The sequence below is a fragment of the Mastomys coucha genome, unplaced genomic scaffold (genome assembly GCF_008632895.1).
Source record: "Mastomys coucha isolate ucsf_1 unplaced genomic scaffold, UCSF_Mcou_1 pScaffold19, whole genome shotgun sequence".
NCBI lineage: Eukaryota > Metazoa > Chordata > Mammalia > Rodentia > Muridae > Mastomys > Mastomys coucha.
The window spans coordinates 10,905,078-10,925,417 of NW_022196901.1; the positions used below are offsets into that span (position 1 = coordinate 10,905,078).

At 35.3% G+C, this 20,340-nt stretch overlaps 1 protein-coding gene across 6 annotated transcripts in view; it reads left to right on the forward strand.

The window, feature by feature from the left end:
• The window catches only part of Cacna2d1 (calcium voltage-gated channel auxiliary subunit alpha2delta 1), a 451,116-nt gene that overhangs the window by 275,531 nt on the left and 155,245 nt on the right, over positions 1 to 20,340 (forward strand). For all 6 annotated transcript variants that reach the window (XM_031380027.1, XM_031380030.1, XM_031380032.1 and 3 more), the window contains exons 5-6: positions 1,647 to 1,688; positions 14,968 to 15,097. In XM_031380027.1, the coding sequence (XP_031235887.1) occupies positions 1,647 to 1,688; positions 14,968 to 15,097 (172 nt within the window). The remainder of the gene's footprint in view (positions 1 to 1,646; positions 1,689 to 14,967; positions 15,098 to 20,340) is intronic.

Sequence of the window (20,340 nt, forward strand, 5' to 3'; positions counted from 1 at the left end):
GAGGACGCTGAACCCCCTCTGTCACTTGGAAGCTGAGAGGATCATGTCCCTGCTGCCCTGCAGCTCCCGGCTGGCTGCTCAGTGTTTGGGATTCTTAAGTCTTTATGGAGACTAGAATAGAGTCTTCAGTCTCAAGGTAGGCTTTTCATATTACCAGCAAATAGTGGGATCTGGTTTCTATTTTTAGTAAGTTGGGAAACAAAATTATGTTTTTCTTCATGAAGAGGCATATATTGAGACACTTGATTAATCAGTTGAGTCTATTAATCCTAGAACTGTCAAACAAATGTCATCTACACCCCAGACACCTGTGACTTTTGAACACATGAAAAAAAGTTACAATTTTTTTACAAGGCTTATTTTCAATTTTTTTACAAGGCTTATTTTATGTGTGTATATATCTGTTTGAACATGTGTGCGTGCATGCACGTGTGTGTGTGTGAGTGTGTGTGTGTGTGTGTGTGTGTGTGTGTGCACTCTTGAGTGCTTGAGAGGTGAAGATGCCCAGAGTTCCTAACAGGTCTTCAGGTTTCCTGAAGCTTAGAGTTACAGGTGGTTATAGGCATCCCGTGCTGATGCAGGGGACTGCCTTAGGTTCCTGCCAATGAGAAGTACATGCTTGCAGATGTCTAGCCATAGCTCCAGACTCCCTAAGTAACACCAGTAATTTTTTTTCTAAATGCCATGGGTTTGAAATATTTTCCTATAAGACAGCTATAACAATATAGAATGTTTTTAAACTCAGAGCCTAATTAAGTTATCTTTTAAAACATTGTTTATTATAAGCTTGCTATTAATACAACTTTAAAATTACCTATGCTGGTAGATGTGTATGAGGCACAGAAAAATATATCTTTGCAATTTGCTAGTACAGATGTAGCCTCAAGACACAAGAAAAGGAATTTATAATCCCTGTCAGTCATTTTTGTTCTTTTATAGTATGCTTCTGAAGCACAATTTATATTCCTCATTTATATTTTGGGTATCTTGGAGGCTAGAGAGAATGGATCAATAATGAAGAGTACCAACTCTATTTGCAATAGACCTGGGTTCAGCTCCCAGAGCCTACACGGCAACTCCTCAGTTCTTGGTCATCTAAAATCCCTTCTGACCTCCACAGGCACTAGGCATGGACATAGTGCATTAAAGAAACAAAACACACTTTCATACAGAAAATAACATAAATCTAAAAATATACATTTTCAATATATTTCAGCAAACTCATGTTAGAGGAACTGTCCATTATATTTATTCTTTCTCACATGTAAAGAATAATCTATCATTTCACAAGAGTATGAGAAATAATACTAATATAATTTGATTCTTATATAATTTGACCCATATAATTTAGTATTTTTACTATCTTTATTTGATTTTTTTATTAAACTAATGAAAAAATTTCTCATAGCACTTATTATAGCTAAGAGTTAGTACTGCAGAAAGTTATATATGAAGATCAAAACCATTTTAACACTAATAAATTAATTGTCTTATTTTATGGTGTGTATTATGGGTTTCATAGGGTATATTATATAACCTATGTGTGAAAATGTCATTACTTAGAATATTAAAAATGCATTTTGTTAGGTAAAGTATTTCTTGTTTATGCTTTGTTATCAACAAAACATTCTTTTTTTCTGTTTTAGAGCAATGAAGTTGTCTACTATAATGCTAAGGATGATCTTGATGTAAGTATTAAAACAATGTACTTTAAGTTGTTTCCAACAATGAAGGATTGATTTAAGCTATTGACACTGGATTGGACACATTTAAAGAGATTGTTAGATGATAAGAGCCCAAAACATTAGTTAGATGTAGCTAGGTGATGGTATTAACTCTTACCTACTTTGTACTGATTGTTTACTGGCTTTTCTATATTAGAAATGGTATTCTAACTTCTTGTTTCTGACCCAGCACATTCTCTAAGTGCTCCCGTGTGTGTTGCTGTGGCTTAGATAAGTGTATACTACATTTGCAAAGTTGAGGGCAGATCTGAGTAGAACCATGTCTGTGTTCTGCCTAATGTCAGTGAGCTATAAAAAAAAAAAATCCAAGGTAAAACTGGTAACAAATGATCCTGCTTATCTGATCTTTAAAACACAGTTCCTATGATATTTACAATTCATTGACAACTTGACATGATCAAGAATGGTCTAGAAGACAATCCAGTGGGCAAACGTGTGAGGAACTCTGTAGAATAGGCTTGCTTCTAGGAGTGTCTATAATGCTTTATTTTAATTATGTTAATAATAGTGGGTAGATGATCCTTGCCTGTAAGAGGCTCTCTTTCAGGGAGTGAAGTCCTGGATGGAGTGAATGGTAGCTCAGGGTTAGCATTCATGTCTCTTTGCTTCCTGGCTGTGGAGACAATGCCTCAAGATCAAGCACCATCACTGTCCGCTGTAATAGCAGTTCTGTTACACTCTGATCCAAAATAACCCCCTTTCCTTAACTTCGTTTCTTTAGGGCATTCTAACATAGTAGCTGATAAAGTAATATATGATCGTTATAGAACAGGACCTACCCCTGCAAGTGCTCTGTCATGGAGCAATACTCTTGACACCATACATAGCATTTTTAAATAAATGTTTTTACTATGAATTTTCAAATATTTATGAACATAATTTTTTGAATAATGAGCTATGTATAATTTTGCCATGTTTCATAGAGATTGAGAAGGCATTTTATTTAGTTATCGTGGGAACATTTCAAAATATACAGATTATATACAAGGTCAAAATCTTTCATAGTTGATTATTTGTATTAGAAAAATACTTACATATAATTATTTATCCACAAATGCATTTTGAAGCTGTTATACTCATAAAAACTAGAGTTTACCATTAAACAAAAGGCAGGGCTGCTATGAAATTCTTGTTTGCCATCTTTGCTTTTTTATCTAAATAAGAAGCATTCTTATAATAAATAGTGTACGAGGATAATGAAAATAGGGAAAAGAAGTTATGGAGTATAAAGAAAATAATAGGATTCATCGTCTAAGTCATGTTCATCAGCCCTTACATTTTAATTATCTATAAGCTATTAAATCCTAAAGTTCCAAAAGTTTGGCTGGCGAGCCAACGTGGTGGTTACAGTGCTTGTGGCCTAAGCATGAGAACTCAAGTTGTGACACTGGCACTCACTCAAACCCTTGGTGTTGTAGCAGGTACCTGTAATCCCATCACAAACCCTGGGCTTGCGGTTCAGCCAGGGCAGCAAATCCATGAGATGAAGACAGAATCCCTCAAAAAACAATGTGAGGAGGGATTGAGAAAGATACTTGACATGACTTCTGTCACCCACAGGCACACGGCTCACATAACCGTACATGCAAGTATAATCCCCAATCGAGTTATCTTTCATCTATGATGTAATGAAGTGGACTAGTGCTAGTTCCAATTCACTCAATTTCTGACTTGGATTTAGATGAAGAATATATATTTCTCTGGAGAATATACTTGACATATTTAAAGAATATAGCCATATTATAGAGTTTACTACCTAAAAGGAAGAGAAAAAGATACCCAACCATTTAAGCTGTTATAAAATCATATTATCTATTCATCTATCACCTTTTAAAGTTTTTCCATTAACATATTTTTATTTACTTTTATTATTTTTTCTGTTTTGGTTTTGTGAGACAAGGTTTTAATATATAAGTTTGGCTGGTTCTACAGTCATGAGCAATCATGATCAACCTAACAAGTATTCAAATAGCTGATTTATAAAGTAGTATAAATATTTGTTGTATTGTTGAATTAATGTTAGATAATAATTTGAATTGTTATGATATCATGAAATGAACTCTTCTACTGAGAAGTTAAATTTTACTTTTTGAACATTCCAAATATTTTTACATTAACATTTTTAGATAACATTTCTATTTCATACGTAGTTTAGACCCTTAGAAGTGGTGCTGTTGTATTAGGAATTTGGGATATTTCAATGCATTATATATAATATATGTAATTTTCTCTAAATTATTATAATTAGGTAATACTTGTTATAATATTTTTATTATAAATATTAGGAAATAATAATATTTATTATTTTATATATAATATATAAAATTATATATTATTATATGTGATAAATAAAATTATATGTTATATATAACATATAAAATTATATGCTATTATATATAATATAAATAAAATAAAATTTATATATAGATATAATTTACAGAAATTATCAAATTCTACTGCACACGTTAATTTATAAGGTACTTATATCCTGAAGCACTGCTTGGCATTATATTAAAGGAAAATTTAGCACATTAAAATTGTTTTTTCATTGCTTTGATTAGTTTCTTTTCTACCATTATTCACATTTTCTCAACATATACAGGAAGCATGTTATTTAAAATTTTATTATGCTTATCAATTTCATAACCATGTTGAATTATGATATTCAGTTCATCTGTAAATATGGATTTCAATATATATTTCTTAATGTTGGCAAAGTTAGTTTCTTCATACCTATTTGAGTAGCAGTTGCCTGACATGTATAAATGTTATTAAATTATGACCACATTAGATTCTGAATATTTTTTAATTATAACGGGGCTGGCTTTGCATGAAGGAACTTGTTGCAAAGGCCCTAAGTTTGGTAAGGAACATCCACAGGTAACTTCAGCCTTAGGTGATCTGGTAGTCTCTGCTGGCCTCTGCTGGTACCTGCATTCACATACACCACACACACACACACACACACACACACACACACACACACACACACACATAGAGAAGGGGTTCATTAAAAATAAAACAAATAAAAACTAGAGAAGTGTGTGAAACATTTTAATAAGTATTTGAGAAAACAATGCTTTCATTGCACCTAAATGAGTTCTAAAGGGCTACACTGATATGATACAATGAAATGAACTCTGCTGCTAATTCCTACTCAAAACACTAATAGAATTAGTCAGAATTATACTTTGGAGGAATTACCTCAAAAGTGTTAAGTTTCAGAAGGATTTTGAGAAATAATATGGGTGATACAATATTGTCCTAAGTTTTAACCTGAATTACACCATAAGTTGATCTTTTTATATTACCTAGTATAATTGGTTTGGAAAATTTCATGTCAGTTTTTGAAAATTTATGATTAATTAGATATCTGTGAAAACTTTCTTATAGAAATGTAAGGTGCTGATGGTATACTGATTCTTCACCTATGTAACTTTCTGGGTACCAAGCTAGTGTGGAAATTCATATTTAACCACGACTATCCAGGATGATATTTTGCTTAGTCTATTTTCTTGGTTTCAGTCTTGCTCTGTTTCTGACTCCCTGTCTCTGTCTCTGTCTCTCTCTGTCTGTTTCAGTGTGTGTGTGTATGTGTATGTGTGTGTGTATCTTTCTCAGTCTGCCTCAGCTACTTTTGGTCTCTCTCAGTCTCTTCTCCCTCCTTCCATCTCTCTCCCTTCCTCCCTCCTTCCTCCCCTCCCTCCCTCCCTAGTTCCCTTTCTCGCCCTTCCTTTTTCTTTCTTACACCACAAAAGGAGTTAATTAGCATTAGAGGAATTCTCCTTTGCCCTGTGCAACCTATTTTGCAGGTTACACTCATCATTTCTTCTTGCAGTCATTGTTTGCAGTCTGTAATAAACTGTGATGCTTCGTAGCAAGGGGACACATAGAATTTATTTAATTTCTCTGATGTGCATATACCAAGTAAAGTATCAAAGTCAGCTATTTAAGTGAGAAAGAGGAGAGGGATAATTATGAGATAATAGTTTTTCTACCTGTCTCCAGTTACTTTTCTCAGTGTATTAAACATAGTGGCAATATTCCACCCACATATCTTCTATCATTTAAATGCACTTGAATCTTTAAATTGGAGGGAAAACCTCTTTTTATATAAAATAGATATAAAATTATTCATTCTAATGCTTGTATTTTGGTCGCCATTACTAAATTACTTTCCACAATCGAAACATTATTCAGAAAAGACAATAAAGAACTGTAAATACTATCCTCTCACTATTCTAGGATTCTAAATGGTTACATCACTTCATTTTACCCCATAGACTATTACTTATCTACCAAAAGTGTATTTGTATAGATGATATAATTTATTCACCTTTATAGCATAGTGGAATTAATGGATTGTGCCATTCATGATTACATATATATTATTTGATATTTGTATACAAAATCCTCACAAATCATAATGCCAGCATATTGTTTTGCTTGTATTTGGCTTACCACAATTGTTCTCAGTCTGGCAATATCAGATCGCCATCTTATATATCAATACCTCACATCAAACTAATCAGCAGAACTAACTATAGTGCTAAATTAAGAAACTGCTCTCTTATTAAAATTGTCTTCTGTTTATTTCAATAAATGATGCAAGTAGCCAAAAGCTAAAGTTTATTTATTCCTTGTGCAAAAGACTAAAAGTTTATAAACTCTGACCCTCTGTTTAATACTTTTAACCCTCTCTCTCTAGTTCTGTGTTAGATGGTTTGCCTTTCAGCTCCCATGAGTAGCAACACAGAAGCCGTATTGTCCATTTCTCACACATTACCATCATTCATTTCCTTTCTCACTCTAAGACATTAAGTTTTACTTAGACATTGGTCTAACATACATATAGGAGTTATTTAAATGATATCACCTTGTTTTTTCTAAAATTTAAATAGGCTTTTAATCATTCAGCACATTATTTTAATACATAAATATTCCTAAATATCATGCTCATAGATACTTTCCATTGGCTTGGTCTTTGAATATGTATTGTTGAGTGTGATATTTAAGACCATGATTGAGTCTTACTGCAATCTGTTACACAGACAACTTTGGCTGTTAAAATGACTTTCTTCTTGGAGGTGCCATCAAGCTTGGTGAATCAGAGTATCATTTCCCAGAGGGCAGCTTTGTGTGCTGAAAACTGCTGGCATAGCTCTCATAAAGTACATACAATGGAGTCACCAATGGATGGTTATTCTTTCTCCAGTAAGTCACTGAATCTAAGATGAAATCCCATCTTACATAAGTATAAACTTAAGAAACTAATATAGTAGATCTATCTAAGCATTTTCCTCTTTCTGTCCTCCACACTTAGATTCTTTCTTAATGAGCCCATTTTCTCACTACCCACACCTTACCCTAGATCTGCATTAGTCACTGAAATTTGAAAAAAAATATTTAAATATACACATTTAAAAAAACACTTGACCTTTGTGAATTTCTCTTGTTCAAATGGTACAACTTTTTTATGTCATCCTCTACTCTGTAGTGTGATGGTTCAGAAGGAAACAAAAATAAAACCTCCCATCTGAGCCTATCGTAGTCCTAAAATGAGACAAGTCTTTTTTAAAACTAATAACAGAGAATAGTAATGGGGAAACCTGCAAAGTTACAATTAAGGAGGAAAGCCACAATCATGAGGACAGAGACATAAGTCTACAAGTTGGAGTTATGTTGGAGTTCTTTGGTTTGTCCTTGCAGAGAAAGATCCTGGGATAGACAAAACATACCCCAAATCATAAAACTAAACTGACACAAAGAAATTCTCATCAGAAGAAGAAACAAATTTAACAACATGAATTATTCAGGTATGATACACTCAATGGATTGAGTTGAAAACTACTTAAAAGGCAGAACTTTTATTAGAAAGATAGTAAGAATAGAAGTCAGGATGCGAAATGTAAACCGTAAAGTTTGTATCCACAAAGATTATGGCAAAGCCTAGGGCGTAGAGGTTCATCAGTTTTCGTGGGAGACAGCAATTAGGTCTGTAGTGAAATCTGTGCACACTTGCAGATGTGGGTGGCCTACAGTGCTTCAGACAAAGGGTTTAAAAGTCAAAGCTTTAGAGGAAAGCCTTGCTCAAGGACATCCCCGAGGAGAGCTCTAGTAGACAGTTAAATATTTAGTTTGGTTGCTTAGGAGAATGCCTTTGAGTAGAGTTTTATGTTTAGCTTACAAGTCAAATTTGAAAATAAGCATCTGAAATTTTCCTAACAAGTGTGAAGCTACATGTGTATGGCAGGGCCAGATTCAACTAAATATTTATTTTCTGGGTTCAAGTTGTATTAAAAACAAAGTTAGTTTGAGTGCCTTTTCAGGTGATATGCCCTCCAGCCAGTCATAACCCCTAGCTACCTCCTACTGTCTTACCCTCAACCAGCTTCACACATTTTAATACTGCAGAAGAAGCATTTTTTAAAAATAAAGGCTTAAATACAGACTAGAAATCCTAGAACATCAGTATATAATGGCCCAGACATGTGTGGAGATGGTGAGTGTTAGATGACAAAGAGCTGCAGATGTAGAGGTAGCTTTCATAACAGAAGTAAATCAGAAAGGCCAGAAATCCCGGTCTCATCTGAATCAAGGCTAAATGTAGGCTCTCCAGGTTCTATGTTCTTCAACATACGTACGGCATGTTGGCGTGTTACCAAGTTTATATTAGTCATGAAAAAATATCTGCTCAAGTGTGGTACATTGTTATGTACCTTGTGGTCATGATTCATAGTCTCCCTTAAAGCAAAACAAGAATTTAAAGGTGGTCAGTTATTTTTATTTTTAGTTATTAGAAATTTTCTTTATTTACATTTCAAATGTTATCCCCTTTACTGATTTCTCCCCCAAAAACCCTCTATTCCCTCTCCACTTCCCCTGCTCACCAACCCACACTCCCCTGCTTCCAGGCTCTGGCATTCTCCTACACTGGGGTATAGAGCCTTCACAGGGCCAAGGGCCTCTCCTCCCATTGATGGCAGAGAAGGCCATCCTCTGCTACATATGCAGCTAGGGCCGTGGGTCCTCCATGTGTACTCGAAGTGTGCAGTACCTGCACCTCTCTGAGTGAGACAGTTTGTGGGAAGGAGCCATCTGCAAATTCTTTTTCATCTTTTTTTAAAAAATATTTATTTATTTTATGTATATGAGTGCATTGTAGCTGTCTTCAGACACAACAGAAGAAGGCATCAGATCCCATTACAGATGGTTGTGAGCCACCATGTGGTTGCTGGGAGTTGAACTCAGGACCTCTGGAAGAGCAGCCAGTTCTCTTGACTGCTGAGCCATCTCTTCTGCCCCATCTGGAAACTCTTGTGGAGTCTGTTTTCTGATAACTTAGTGACATTTTTATAACATTTTTGTTTCTTTATTTCAATCAAAGATGTCTATAAATACCTTGTAGCCATTTTTTTTAAAGAATACAACTTTTAAGTTTATTATCTAACATTTTAATACTAGTATCTTATAACATGAAGTCTTTATTACAAGTCAAGGTGTTGACAAGTGCAGACTTCTCAATTACAATACATAGAGATGAAACATTAGCTGATCCTGTATAACAGCTGAATTATTCCTTTTCCTGGAAGGTTTTGTTGCTGTTGTTGTGGTTCATCTAAATTAAGATCTTACCCTGCTGGCTATAGCATGTTTGGATTGGGTTGTAATAGTGCATGGTATATGCTTTGTGTTGTTTGCATCACCTAAAGTTCAGAGCATTACCTCATAGAACAAATTATTGTTATTTTAAAGAAAGCAAGATTGCTGAGCTTTAAGGCTCTCATCCAGTGCCATGAGCTTGTGCTCTGGCAGCTGTATGGTGCATACCCTGCTGCCCCGTGCTTCAGAAGCTGGTGGTGGTCTACAGTGGCACCTTGGGTGTCGAGGGTTCCTGCAGAGGAGCTGGTCCATGTCCGGATTTTCAGCATTTGTTTTCTGCAGTGACATAAGCTTTATTATCTGAAATTTAACTTTCTTTTAAATTACAACATCTTAAAAGGGCCTTTCAATTATGTTAAATTGGATAGAAGAATTAAAAGAATATTTACCACAGGTTATTGCTAATACCTGATATGGGAGAGTTGCTGAGACCCAGGTATGATCTATGTTTATCAAGAGAAAATATATATTTTCTCCTTTAGAAATTTTTAACTCCTATTCAAAGCATTGAAATATACATATTAAAGGGTCCTATTGGCTGTTCCAATGCCTTTCTATATTGGGTACTGTTTTAATCAGGTTGAGCTATCAATCACATCAAACTTTCTTCATTGTGAAGACTTTAAATATCATTTAATATTTACATGTTTAATGTTTAAATATTAAGGACTTTAAATAGTCCTGTCATTTAAGAATACTCCGCTGTTTAAGTGTAGACTCGTATAGTGTAGAAGCATGCCAAGTCTAACTGTGGCAGGTGCACACACACTAACCAGTCTCTCCTACTACCACCTGCTCGCCCAAGTTCTGGGCAGCTACCACTTTATTCTCAGTTTCTACAAAGTCAGTTTTATAGATTCCACATATGAATCAAATTACACATTACACTGTTTTACTTGCCTTATTTTGCTCAACATAGTTATCTTCAGTTACATCTATTAAATGAACAATTTTATCAGTTAAAAATTATGAAGAATATGCCCTGGAGATGCCTCACTTAGGTAGATGCTTGCTCCTGTGCTTATATTGATTATAGGTCCAGCCTTTTGAGAAACACATACTGACTTCTCCAAGTTGTTCTGATTTCCACACATGCATTGCGCCATCACACACACACACACACACACACACACACACACACACATAAGACATAAATAAATAATAAAAATAATACAATTCTTAAAAACTGCAAAGACACTTTTGATTGCCAGTTGGTTGTGGCTCACACCCCAGCACTCAGGAGTCAGAGGCAAGAGGATCTCTGACTTGAGGCTAGCCTGGCCTACAAAGTAAGTTCCTAGACAGTCAGGGCTACCAGGAGAAACCCTATTTAAAAAACGATTTAATTCACAATGTTACCATACTTTGGGCTCTTGTTTTGTTTTAATTTGTTTTATACAGATAATTTTATCATTGACAATTTTTAGGTTAATCTTTCAGTAAATAAAAGAGTTAAAATTCAATGGCTATTACACTTTGCACGTGTTTCTACTAGTCTCCTCATTATCTCCAGTGTGGTGTCTTGGCCAGGAGTACCTACTACTTGTACATGCACACTGTGTAGTATGTAGCCACTTGAGGGTTTTCTATTTTAAAGAGTGAGCCTAATAGCCCCCCTTCTTTCCAGTTTCACAATTTTTTCTAGGAACTACATATTCTTGTTTTTAAGGTTGTTTATAAACATATTTGTTATATTTTAATGTATTTTTATAGAAACATGATTTTTGCTATGAATCAATAAAATAAACTTTCAATATTTAGTATTATTTAAGTCCTCAGTATGGTTTTGCTCAGTGTAGCCTAAAATATACTTACCTTCTACATCTCTTCATGAAGTAAGTGTGTCTACATGTCTTAGCATCTTCAAGGAGAAAACAGCTGAGCTGTTCAGGGAGATGACCCAGCTGGGATCTTCCAGCCACTATACTAAAGCCAGTGTATTAACAAATTATTAATATGGGACCATAAGGCATTTTACATATTATATTAGGAATATATATTATATATTAGGAATATAATATATTTTATTATGTATTAATAATATATAACATTCTATAAATTATACATCAAAATTATAAGACTGATAATACAATTGAAACATTAAAGAATTCCTCCAAAGTACAGGCTTTCTATAATAAAGTGTTACCATGCAACATTGCAGATACTATTTATGAAATAGCTACAGAAATAAAAGAAATGCTTAAAAGTGGAAGTAGATTCCCTTTATGCATTAGAATTTTATGCAAGGCTCTATAGCATTGCTCATGAACCCGTTCATTTAATTCTTTCAGTAGTAAAATACAAATATCGGTTGGATACATTTCCAGAGGACCTGAGCGAACTGCTTTTATTTAGTGCTAGTTAGATTTTTGCAGTTAACACACACATACACACACACACACAGAGAGAGAGAGAGAGAGACAGAGAGACAGAGAGACAGAGAGACAGAGAGACAGAGAGACAGACAGAGACAGACAGAGACAGACAGAGACAGACAGAGACAGACAGAGACAGAGACAGAGACAAGAGAGTAAGAGGAAGGTAATTAGAGAGTGAGGCTGCAAGCAAAGTTTGTGGATGAGAATATATCCAGTCTCATTTGTATAAAGTAAACTTCTCTCCCTCAAATCCTAGATAATATATATAAATATTTGAATAATTTGCTCTAAATATACTTTTGTATTCAGCAAAATCAAGCTCATGTTACAAATATCAGATACTGGAATATAGAGTTTAATGTAGTACATATGCAGGAGTATTTTGTCATGTAATTATTGTAACTTTCCAGATTAAACATTCAGATATGCCATGTGTATAAAGTTGAATGGACTATCCAGTCATTAACATGAACTTCTCTTTCCATGTGACCTAGTTACTATTTTTAAAATCAAAATTATATTAACATCAATCTAAGAATTGAGCATCTTGTGTTTTGTCCATGTGTTTTACAGAGTATATTTGATTATATGTTAGAATGAATTTGTTCAGTTTCTCTGTATTGACTTATACAAAGGTAAGTCTGTTTATTTTAGATGAGATGATTTGGGAAAAAGTTAAAGAGAAATGCTGTTTCACCTCCTACAGATCTGAAAAATACAGATATTTTAGGGATATAAAAAGGCACTTAGCATATTAGAACTATGCATTATCTCTTCTAATGTTAGTTAATTGCTATATTGCTAACATGTTGCTACATTTCAGTTAAACTGTTTCCACTAATCCTATAAGTAAAATGAGAGTTTTGATGTTATAATGAACAATAGTTTCAATATCTTAAATGTAGTAAAATCAGAAATTCCATCCTATTTGCCCTCTATCAGATGTGTAACTGGTATGCACCATTTTTCCAGATCATTTCCAGAGAGAGCTAAACCCTGCACAGCCATTTATATTCACCTATTATCTACAAATGATAAATCGATATAACGCATGGAAGTTAGCAAACTTTAGGTATCTGTTATTATGCTTATTGTTATATTTATTGTTAAGCCTAATTTCTCATGAGGCATTCTGCAACATCATGTGAACCTAGTTTAATTGACTGGTAACTTACAGGAATATATTCCAACTACTATTTCCTCCAGATTTGTTAAAATCCAGGTAGCTCTCATGTCCTTTGTGATGTTGCGGTCAGAGGTGGAGCTTGAGAACCTATGTTCTAAAGCCCTGAATGAGAGCTGATGGTGCTTTGTATGGACTTCACTGCTGTTTTAAAATAAGAGTAGCCCTGCACTGTTAGCGTGCTCGTGGTGAGACACGCTGTGATCTCATTCATCAGTTGAGTATTTTCTTCAAGGCAATGCTACTAGCACGGATTCTTATTTTCTTGATATCCCCTTCTCTCATTCTCTCAATAATAATCCAAGAATGATTTTTAAAATGTGTTAATTTTAATATTACAATCTAAGAAAAGTGAACTCCTGCATCAATTGCATCCTTTTTTTCCCAGACACGGCAGATGTGACTTTGCTTAGGCTAAGAATATGTCGCTTTGTGGTTTCTCGTGGCCACCCCCTTGCTGCATTCCTATGTCTTCTCTGTGTGATTATCTCATTCTGATGTTTTTACCTTAAGCATGAGTCTTGTTATGCATAAATTGTTTGTTATTACTAAATCCATATATTTGTGGCTTTCCCTGAATGAAAACATTTTCTTCTGTTTTCAAACAACTTTACCAAAGACCAGTATTACAGTGAAAATTCTAAACAGATGCATTTTTGTGCATATGTCCCAATACCAGTCTATATGAGTAATGGCTCAGTATGCCTATGTAATGACACCATGGCTTACTAAGCACATTTTAGCACACAGTGAAGGATGGTGCAGGAAGAGTTCAGAGTCACTGGGAAGGTCTATGTTGCTAATATTTATGTCTAAATAATCTTTATAGTGGTCCAAATAACAATGTGTGTGTGTCTCAGTATTTGAAGATATCAACATGTTATTTGGTGGGTTACATTTTTTAAAACACTAAAATAATAAGCAATAACATGATATAAAGATAACATAAATAATAAACAAATGTTTTACAATCCTGTTGAGTTTTTGTTCTTACAACATTCAATTAACTGCTTTATGGTATTTTCTGATTGTTCCTTCTAGTTTTTCCTATTGCTCATTAGGTATATTACTGCCATGTGCTAATGCATGTTGGGACTTTTCTGTGTACTGTATTTAAAATTGATTTTTACTCCCATTTAAAAAAATGCATCTGGAATATATAAAACATTTTCCACAGAAGGAATTGAAAATATGTCTAAATTTAATCTGAAAATAGGGAAAAGCTTGTAAAAATATATTTCAATTGAAAAACTATTTAATATTCAAGGCAGAAATTATAAAAGCATTGTAGATGGTTTTCTGAATAGGGAATAATAAGATAACACTGTATGGCAGGCACAATTAGGACAAAGGACAGGAAATTAACCTTTGATTTTAATTCTTAGATCATTGGCTTGTATCATTACTTATGTGATCCCAATGCCTATTTGAGAAAACTGAGTTAGGATTTAATTCAGATTTACAATTTAGAATTGTAATGGTTCTCTTCTTCTTTAGTATGCTTTCTTTTGAAAACAAAATTGATTCACCTAAAGAAGTTGCAAAAGTCAAGAGAACGACATAAGACAATGGTGTTTCAGTTCTCTCTTACCCTCCTCATGTGTGCTTCTAGCTTTTAAATTATTGTCAGCTGCCCTGTATAAATTTAGTAATGTAAATCCTAAAATTTGTTTCAAGTGGATAATTTAAATTTGATTGTCCCATGATACTTAACTCTGCTTTACCTCTGCATCTTAACTCGTGTTTTAAGAGAGCTTTGGATGATTCTGGAATGCTTCCAACTTGAAGCAATGAGGAGATAACTTAGTTTTAATTGGGTAATATGAGCATTTAGTGTGACTGCTATAGAATTTATATAAGCATTTAGCCACAGCACCACATTTAAAATACAGCTTTATCTTTTAAAGAATATATGTTGTGAGCAAAGCAGAAAGTGAATATGAAAAGGTTTGTTAGCCTATTTTGTTAAGTTGTTTATTATCTTTCCTTTCCTGTATAGCCTGAAAGAAATGAGAGTGAGCCAGGCAGCCAACGTATTAAACCTGTTTTTATTGAAGATGCTAATTTTGGACGCCAGATATCCTATCAGCACGCAGCGGTCCATATTCCCACGGACATCTATGAGGGCTGTAAGTAAAAGAATATGAAGAACTATTGGGATGGTGAGCATGTCTTACATGTCTTACACACACACACACACACACACACACAAAGGAGCAAGTGAGAAACTGTCTCCATTACAACTGTCTGTGGAGAAGCTTTAGCCAAACCTCAGAAATAGATTGCTTCACTAGTATATAAGGCCTACCCTGGGTTCAGTCTCTAGAAATATAAATATAGCAAAAATGAACAGCCACAAAAAACAATGACAACAGCAGTGCCATTGGCAGACTCCTAGATAAAGTAACAAATGTGATTTCTTGTACATTTCTGATCAGATAGCATCTAGCATTTCTTTTTGAAAATAGGAAGCCTTTCTGATCTGTTGTAAATAATTCTGCTAACCTAATTAGCATAAATAACTTACAAAGTATATAGATCTGCTCTTTACAAATCAAAATAGTGCAGCTACATATTACGCATGCAGAAGCATACCGGCTTGTTAAGGGAGATGGCTTTGCAATGGTAGACTGCCAATTTTACCATTTCTTACTGTGTCTGTCAGTGTGGCTTTCTTTTCTTTAACCTAGAACAGATTAAAAACACCTTTAATGTTGTGGGCTCAAGATACAAATGAATTTTCCTTCGGGGCCAGGAAATTGCCCTAAGGAAACTGACACCAGTGCCTTGGACTCTGAGTTAAGATGGCTTCTCTGTAAGGAAGGGAGGAAGGGAAGCATTAGGGAAGAAACTGCCAGAAGCTTGTGTCATGCTGTGGGCCATTGCGTACATTCATAAGGACAGATCTAAGGATTCTAAGTAGGGGTCTTCCTAAGGAAAGCCTTAGATGTGAGTTCCAGAGGATGGAGTCCTGACTCAGTCATACACTTAGGTTTCCATGTTACTCTGTCGCCCATTTCCTAAATCCCTTCCTGTGCCTCCTGTCTTCCTTTCTCACATAAAGGAAAAACAAGAGGAAAAACCCATTGTGCATTTTAAAAATAATTTTCTTATAGTCCTGCAAATTGGAGAAACTATAGAAAGTATCAAGTATCCAAAGTAGAAATGAAATTTGTATAAAGTCAGGAGCCAGACGTCATGAGTTCAGATAGAAACTTTAGCAGGATTATTTTCTCTACTGAATCTTTCAGCTTTCTTAGCAAACATTTTCATGTAAGTAAAATGGAGTTAGAATTACAGTACCTAAAAGACCATTTGAGGATAAAGTAACAATATACTTTAAGTTCTAAAATAATACCAAACTCAAAGTAATTTCATATCAGGATTTGCTATTTACTAATAGCCTCATGCTATATTTGAGATGAAAAAAATGTGTAAAAAATCCTCGTAAATTACATTTTTTTGGTAAATTTGTTCTGATGATATTTTAAAAAGAAAAAATGTGATACATGCATGGTTTTTGTATAACTCACATTCCCACTTTTATTAACTTATATTATTCATTTCCTTCCCTCCGGTTTTGTTTCCTGTTGGGTGCTGGTGGTGGTATCCAGGCGGTCACACATGATGGGCAGGTGCAATGCCGCTGATTCACGTCCTCAGCCCTCTTTCTCCTTTTCTAAAGACCTATGCTTTTTTTTTTCAGTGTATCAGGATTTTAGAATTTTTAATCACATGATTTTTTTCACTTTTTGAGAGAAAAGTGTGTGTGTGTATATAAAGCTTGCAGAGCAAAGACTGAAGGAAGGGCCATCCAGAGACTGTCCACCTGAGGATCCATCCCACATACAGTCACCAAACTCTGACACTATTGTGGATGCCAAGAAGTGCTTGCTGACAGGAACCTGATATAGCTGTCCCCTGAGAGGCTCTTCCAGAGCCTGACCAATACAAAGGCAGATGCTCACAGACAACCATTGAACTGAGCACAGGGTCCCCACTGGAGGAGTTAGAGAAAGGACTAAAGTAGCTGAAGGGGATTGCAACCCGACAGGAAGAACAACAATATCAACCAAACAGAACACCCAGAACTCCCAGGGACTATGCCACCAACCAAGGAGTCCACATAGCTCCAGTTGCATATGTAGCAGAGAATGGCCATATCAGGAATCAATGGGAGGAGAAGTCCTTGGTTCTCTGAAGGTGCGATAGATGCCCCAGTATAGAGTAATTGAGAGTGGGGAGGTAGGAGTGGGTGGGTGGGTGGGTAGGTGGAGGAACACCCTCACAACAGCAGGGGGAAGGAGGATGGCATAGGGGAGATAACCAGGAAAGGGGATAACACTTGAAATGTAAATAAAGAAAATATCCAATGAGAAAATAAAGCTTATTACTACATGGCAACTATTTGCATCTTTTCAATCTAATCCGCAGTGTTAGGTCCGAAGAGTTTTTCTTAGGACATTTTGTTATTCTTGACTCACAGTTTTGATTGTTGGAATTACTTTTATTAGGTTCTTGGAACTAAAGACACGGCTTAGTAGTTACTAGAATTTGCTGCTCTTTTAGTAGACTTGTTTGGTTCCCAGCACCCACATGGCAGCTAACAATCATCATGTAATTTCAATTCCAAGGTATCTGACACCCTCTTCTGATTTGCATGGCAAGAGTCATGCACATGATACACAGGTATACACACAGAGAAACATTCCTACACATAAAGTAAAAATTATATATATATATATATATATATATTTTTCCTGATGTGTATATGTATATACAAGACTATGTATAAAACAAGACTCAGCTAATGCCAGTATCCATAACAATGCTCCTCGATTTTTTAAGCTTTTTTTTTACTTTATATAGTTTCAGTTTTCTTATCATCAGCTGATGTGTTAGTTGTTAACAAAGTAACGATTTTGTGCCTGTCTTTGCATTGCATTTACAATGAAAAAAAAAAATAACCTGGAAGGATATGAAATTGTGAGTCAAACTGTTTTGGTGTTTTGTTCATTTTGTTTTGTTTTTTAATCAGCTCTCTGTGAGTCTCATGGTTCCATTCCAACTAATCCAACATGTCTGTAAGATTGTCCTCATTTTCCCCTTTAACAGATTTACTTAGCTATTTTTAATTCCCTGTATGTCTATGCCTATGTATGTGCATATATACATGAGCGAGGGTGGCCATAGAAGTCTTAAGGGAATCCAACATGATACTAGCATGACTGGTTGGAGACCCTGATGCTACCTTGAATATTGTTACCTTCTCAGAAACCTTCCATAACTGCGCTTGCTTTACTGTCTGGTATTTCACATCTTTCCCCGTGCCTATTATTCTGTAACTTATGAATGCCAAAAAGATACTCTCAGCCAGTTATTTTTCACAAAACAGTTGTATTTCATGGCTTAATGTGAGATAAATAAAACAAAACATGGATGCCTAAATAAAACTAGTGAAGCTCTGCCTTTATATATCCATTTGTACCTCAGGATGAGCCATGTCTACTATGTGTTATCAAGAGAGAGAATTTTGTTATCAAAATTCTATAAATTTTATAGATTAGTATTTGATAATTACCGAATCAAAATTGTTCAGGAGAAATAAGACACATTATAGGAGTAAGCCTTATTTCCCACCTTTTAATGATTTTACATGGCTATTTTCAATTCTCTGTGTGTTTGTCCTGTGTATGTACACATGAATGTGGGTGGCCACAGAAGTCTTAAGATGATACTGCATGCCCTGGAGTTGGGATGATGGGCCATGAAAGGTGGGTGCCGAACAAAAGGTGGGAACTGAACAAAGGTTCTCCTGAAGACCTCATTTTCTTATTCATGCCTTTATTTATGTGTATAGATGTGTTGAAGCAAGAAGACATTGTTGGGTATTATTCTCAGGAGGACTATCTACCTTCTTTGAGACAAGATCTCTAACTGGCCAGAAGCTCACTGTCTTAGTCAGGGTTTCTATTCCTGCACAAACATCATGACCAAGAAGCAAGCTGGGGAGGAAAGGGTTTATTCTGCTTACTTCCACATTGCTGTTGATCACCAGAGGAAGTCAGGACTGGAATTCAAGCAGGTCAGGAAGCAGGAGCTAATGCAGAGGCCATGGAGTGATGTTCTTTACTGGCTTGCTTCCCCTGGCTTGCTCAGCCTGCTCTCTTATAGAACCCAAGACTTCCAACCCAGGGATGGCACCACCCACAAGGGGCCCTACCCCCTTGATCACTAATTGAGAAAATGCCCCACAGCTGGATCTCATGTAGGAACTTCCCCAAATGAAGCTCCCTTCTCTGTGATAACTCCAGCCTGTGTCAAGTTGGCACACAAAACCAGCCAGTACACTCACTAACTAGGCTAGAATGGTCCATACATGAGTGAACCTATTGTATTTTCCATGCCCTGCACTGAAATTATATCCTTACACCATTTATACTCACTATTTTTACCTGAGCTCTATGAATAAACTCTGGTCCTCACTTTTGAGGGAAGCACTTTGTGTGTGAGTGTGTGTGCGCGTGCGCGTGCACATGCACATAGAGGCCAGTAGAGTTCCTTATCACCGTCCATCAATCTCCTTTTTGTTTTTTGAGACTGTTTCTCACTGACCTAAGCTCATTAGTTCAGCTAGACTGGGTATCCAGTGGGCTCTCGAGAGCCATCAGTACCTACCCTCATACCCACTCTGACAAGTACTGGAGTTTCAGATTTACTTGTTCCTGTGCCTGGCCTTTTCCTGAGTAATGAGGATCCAAGCTCAGGTCCCCATGTGGGGACCTTTTAGGCAAAGTCTTCTTCCCATTCCCTCATTTTTTGTTCTTATGATATTGCTAATTTTCAGTCAAATAAAGTCTTTATATCTAAATAAATTCTTAATATATCTTAATCCAGAAGACATGTGAAACCTGAAAAATAAAGGAATGCATTTTCTAAGATATTAATTTTTTACATACCGTACACTGTTTTTTAAGTTTTTCAAGAATTTTTGCTGCATATGAATACTTTTGTTTTCAACTTAGAATAAACTATTTGTAAGCACCCATAGAAAATAATTTTAAAGGTCAATAACAATATTATTATCTTGAAAACCAACAAGATAAATGCTTATATTTTTAAATATTACAAGATAGTAATTGGGATAGGTCTTGCTTTGGGAAAAAAAAGTTCAAAATTTGGATCATTCACTTTTTCTCACTTTTCTGTTTATATTGCATCCAATATATTACATTTGCTGCTATCCTATCAATGTGGCGCTAACCTCCTGTGGCCTGTGCTCCTTTACAATTCACATCCAGCATTTGCGCTGCATGAGCAAATGGCAGGAGTCAAATTAGAAATGTCAACAAGATCTGGAAAACTATAATTC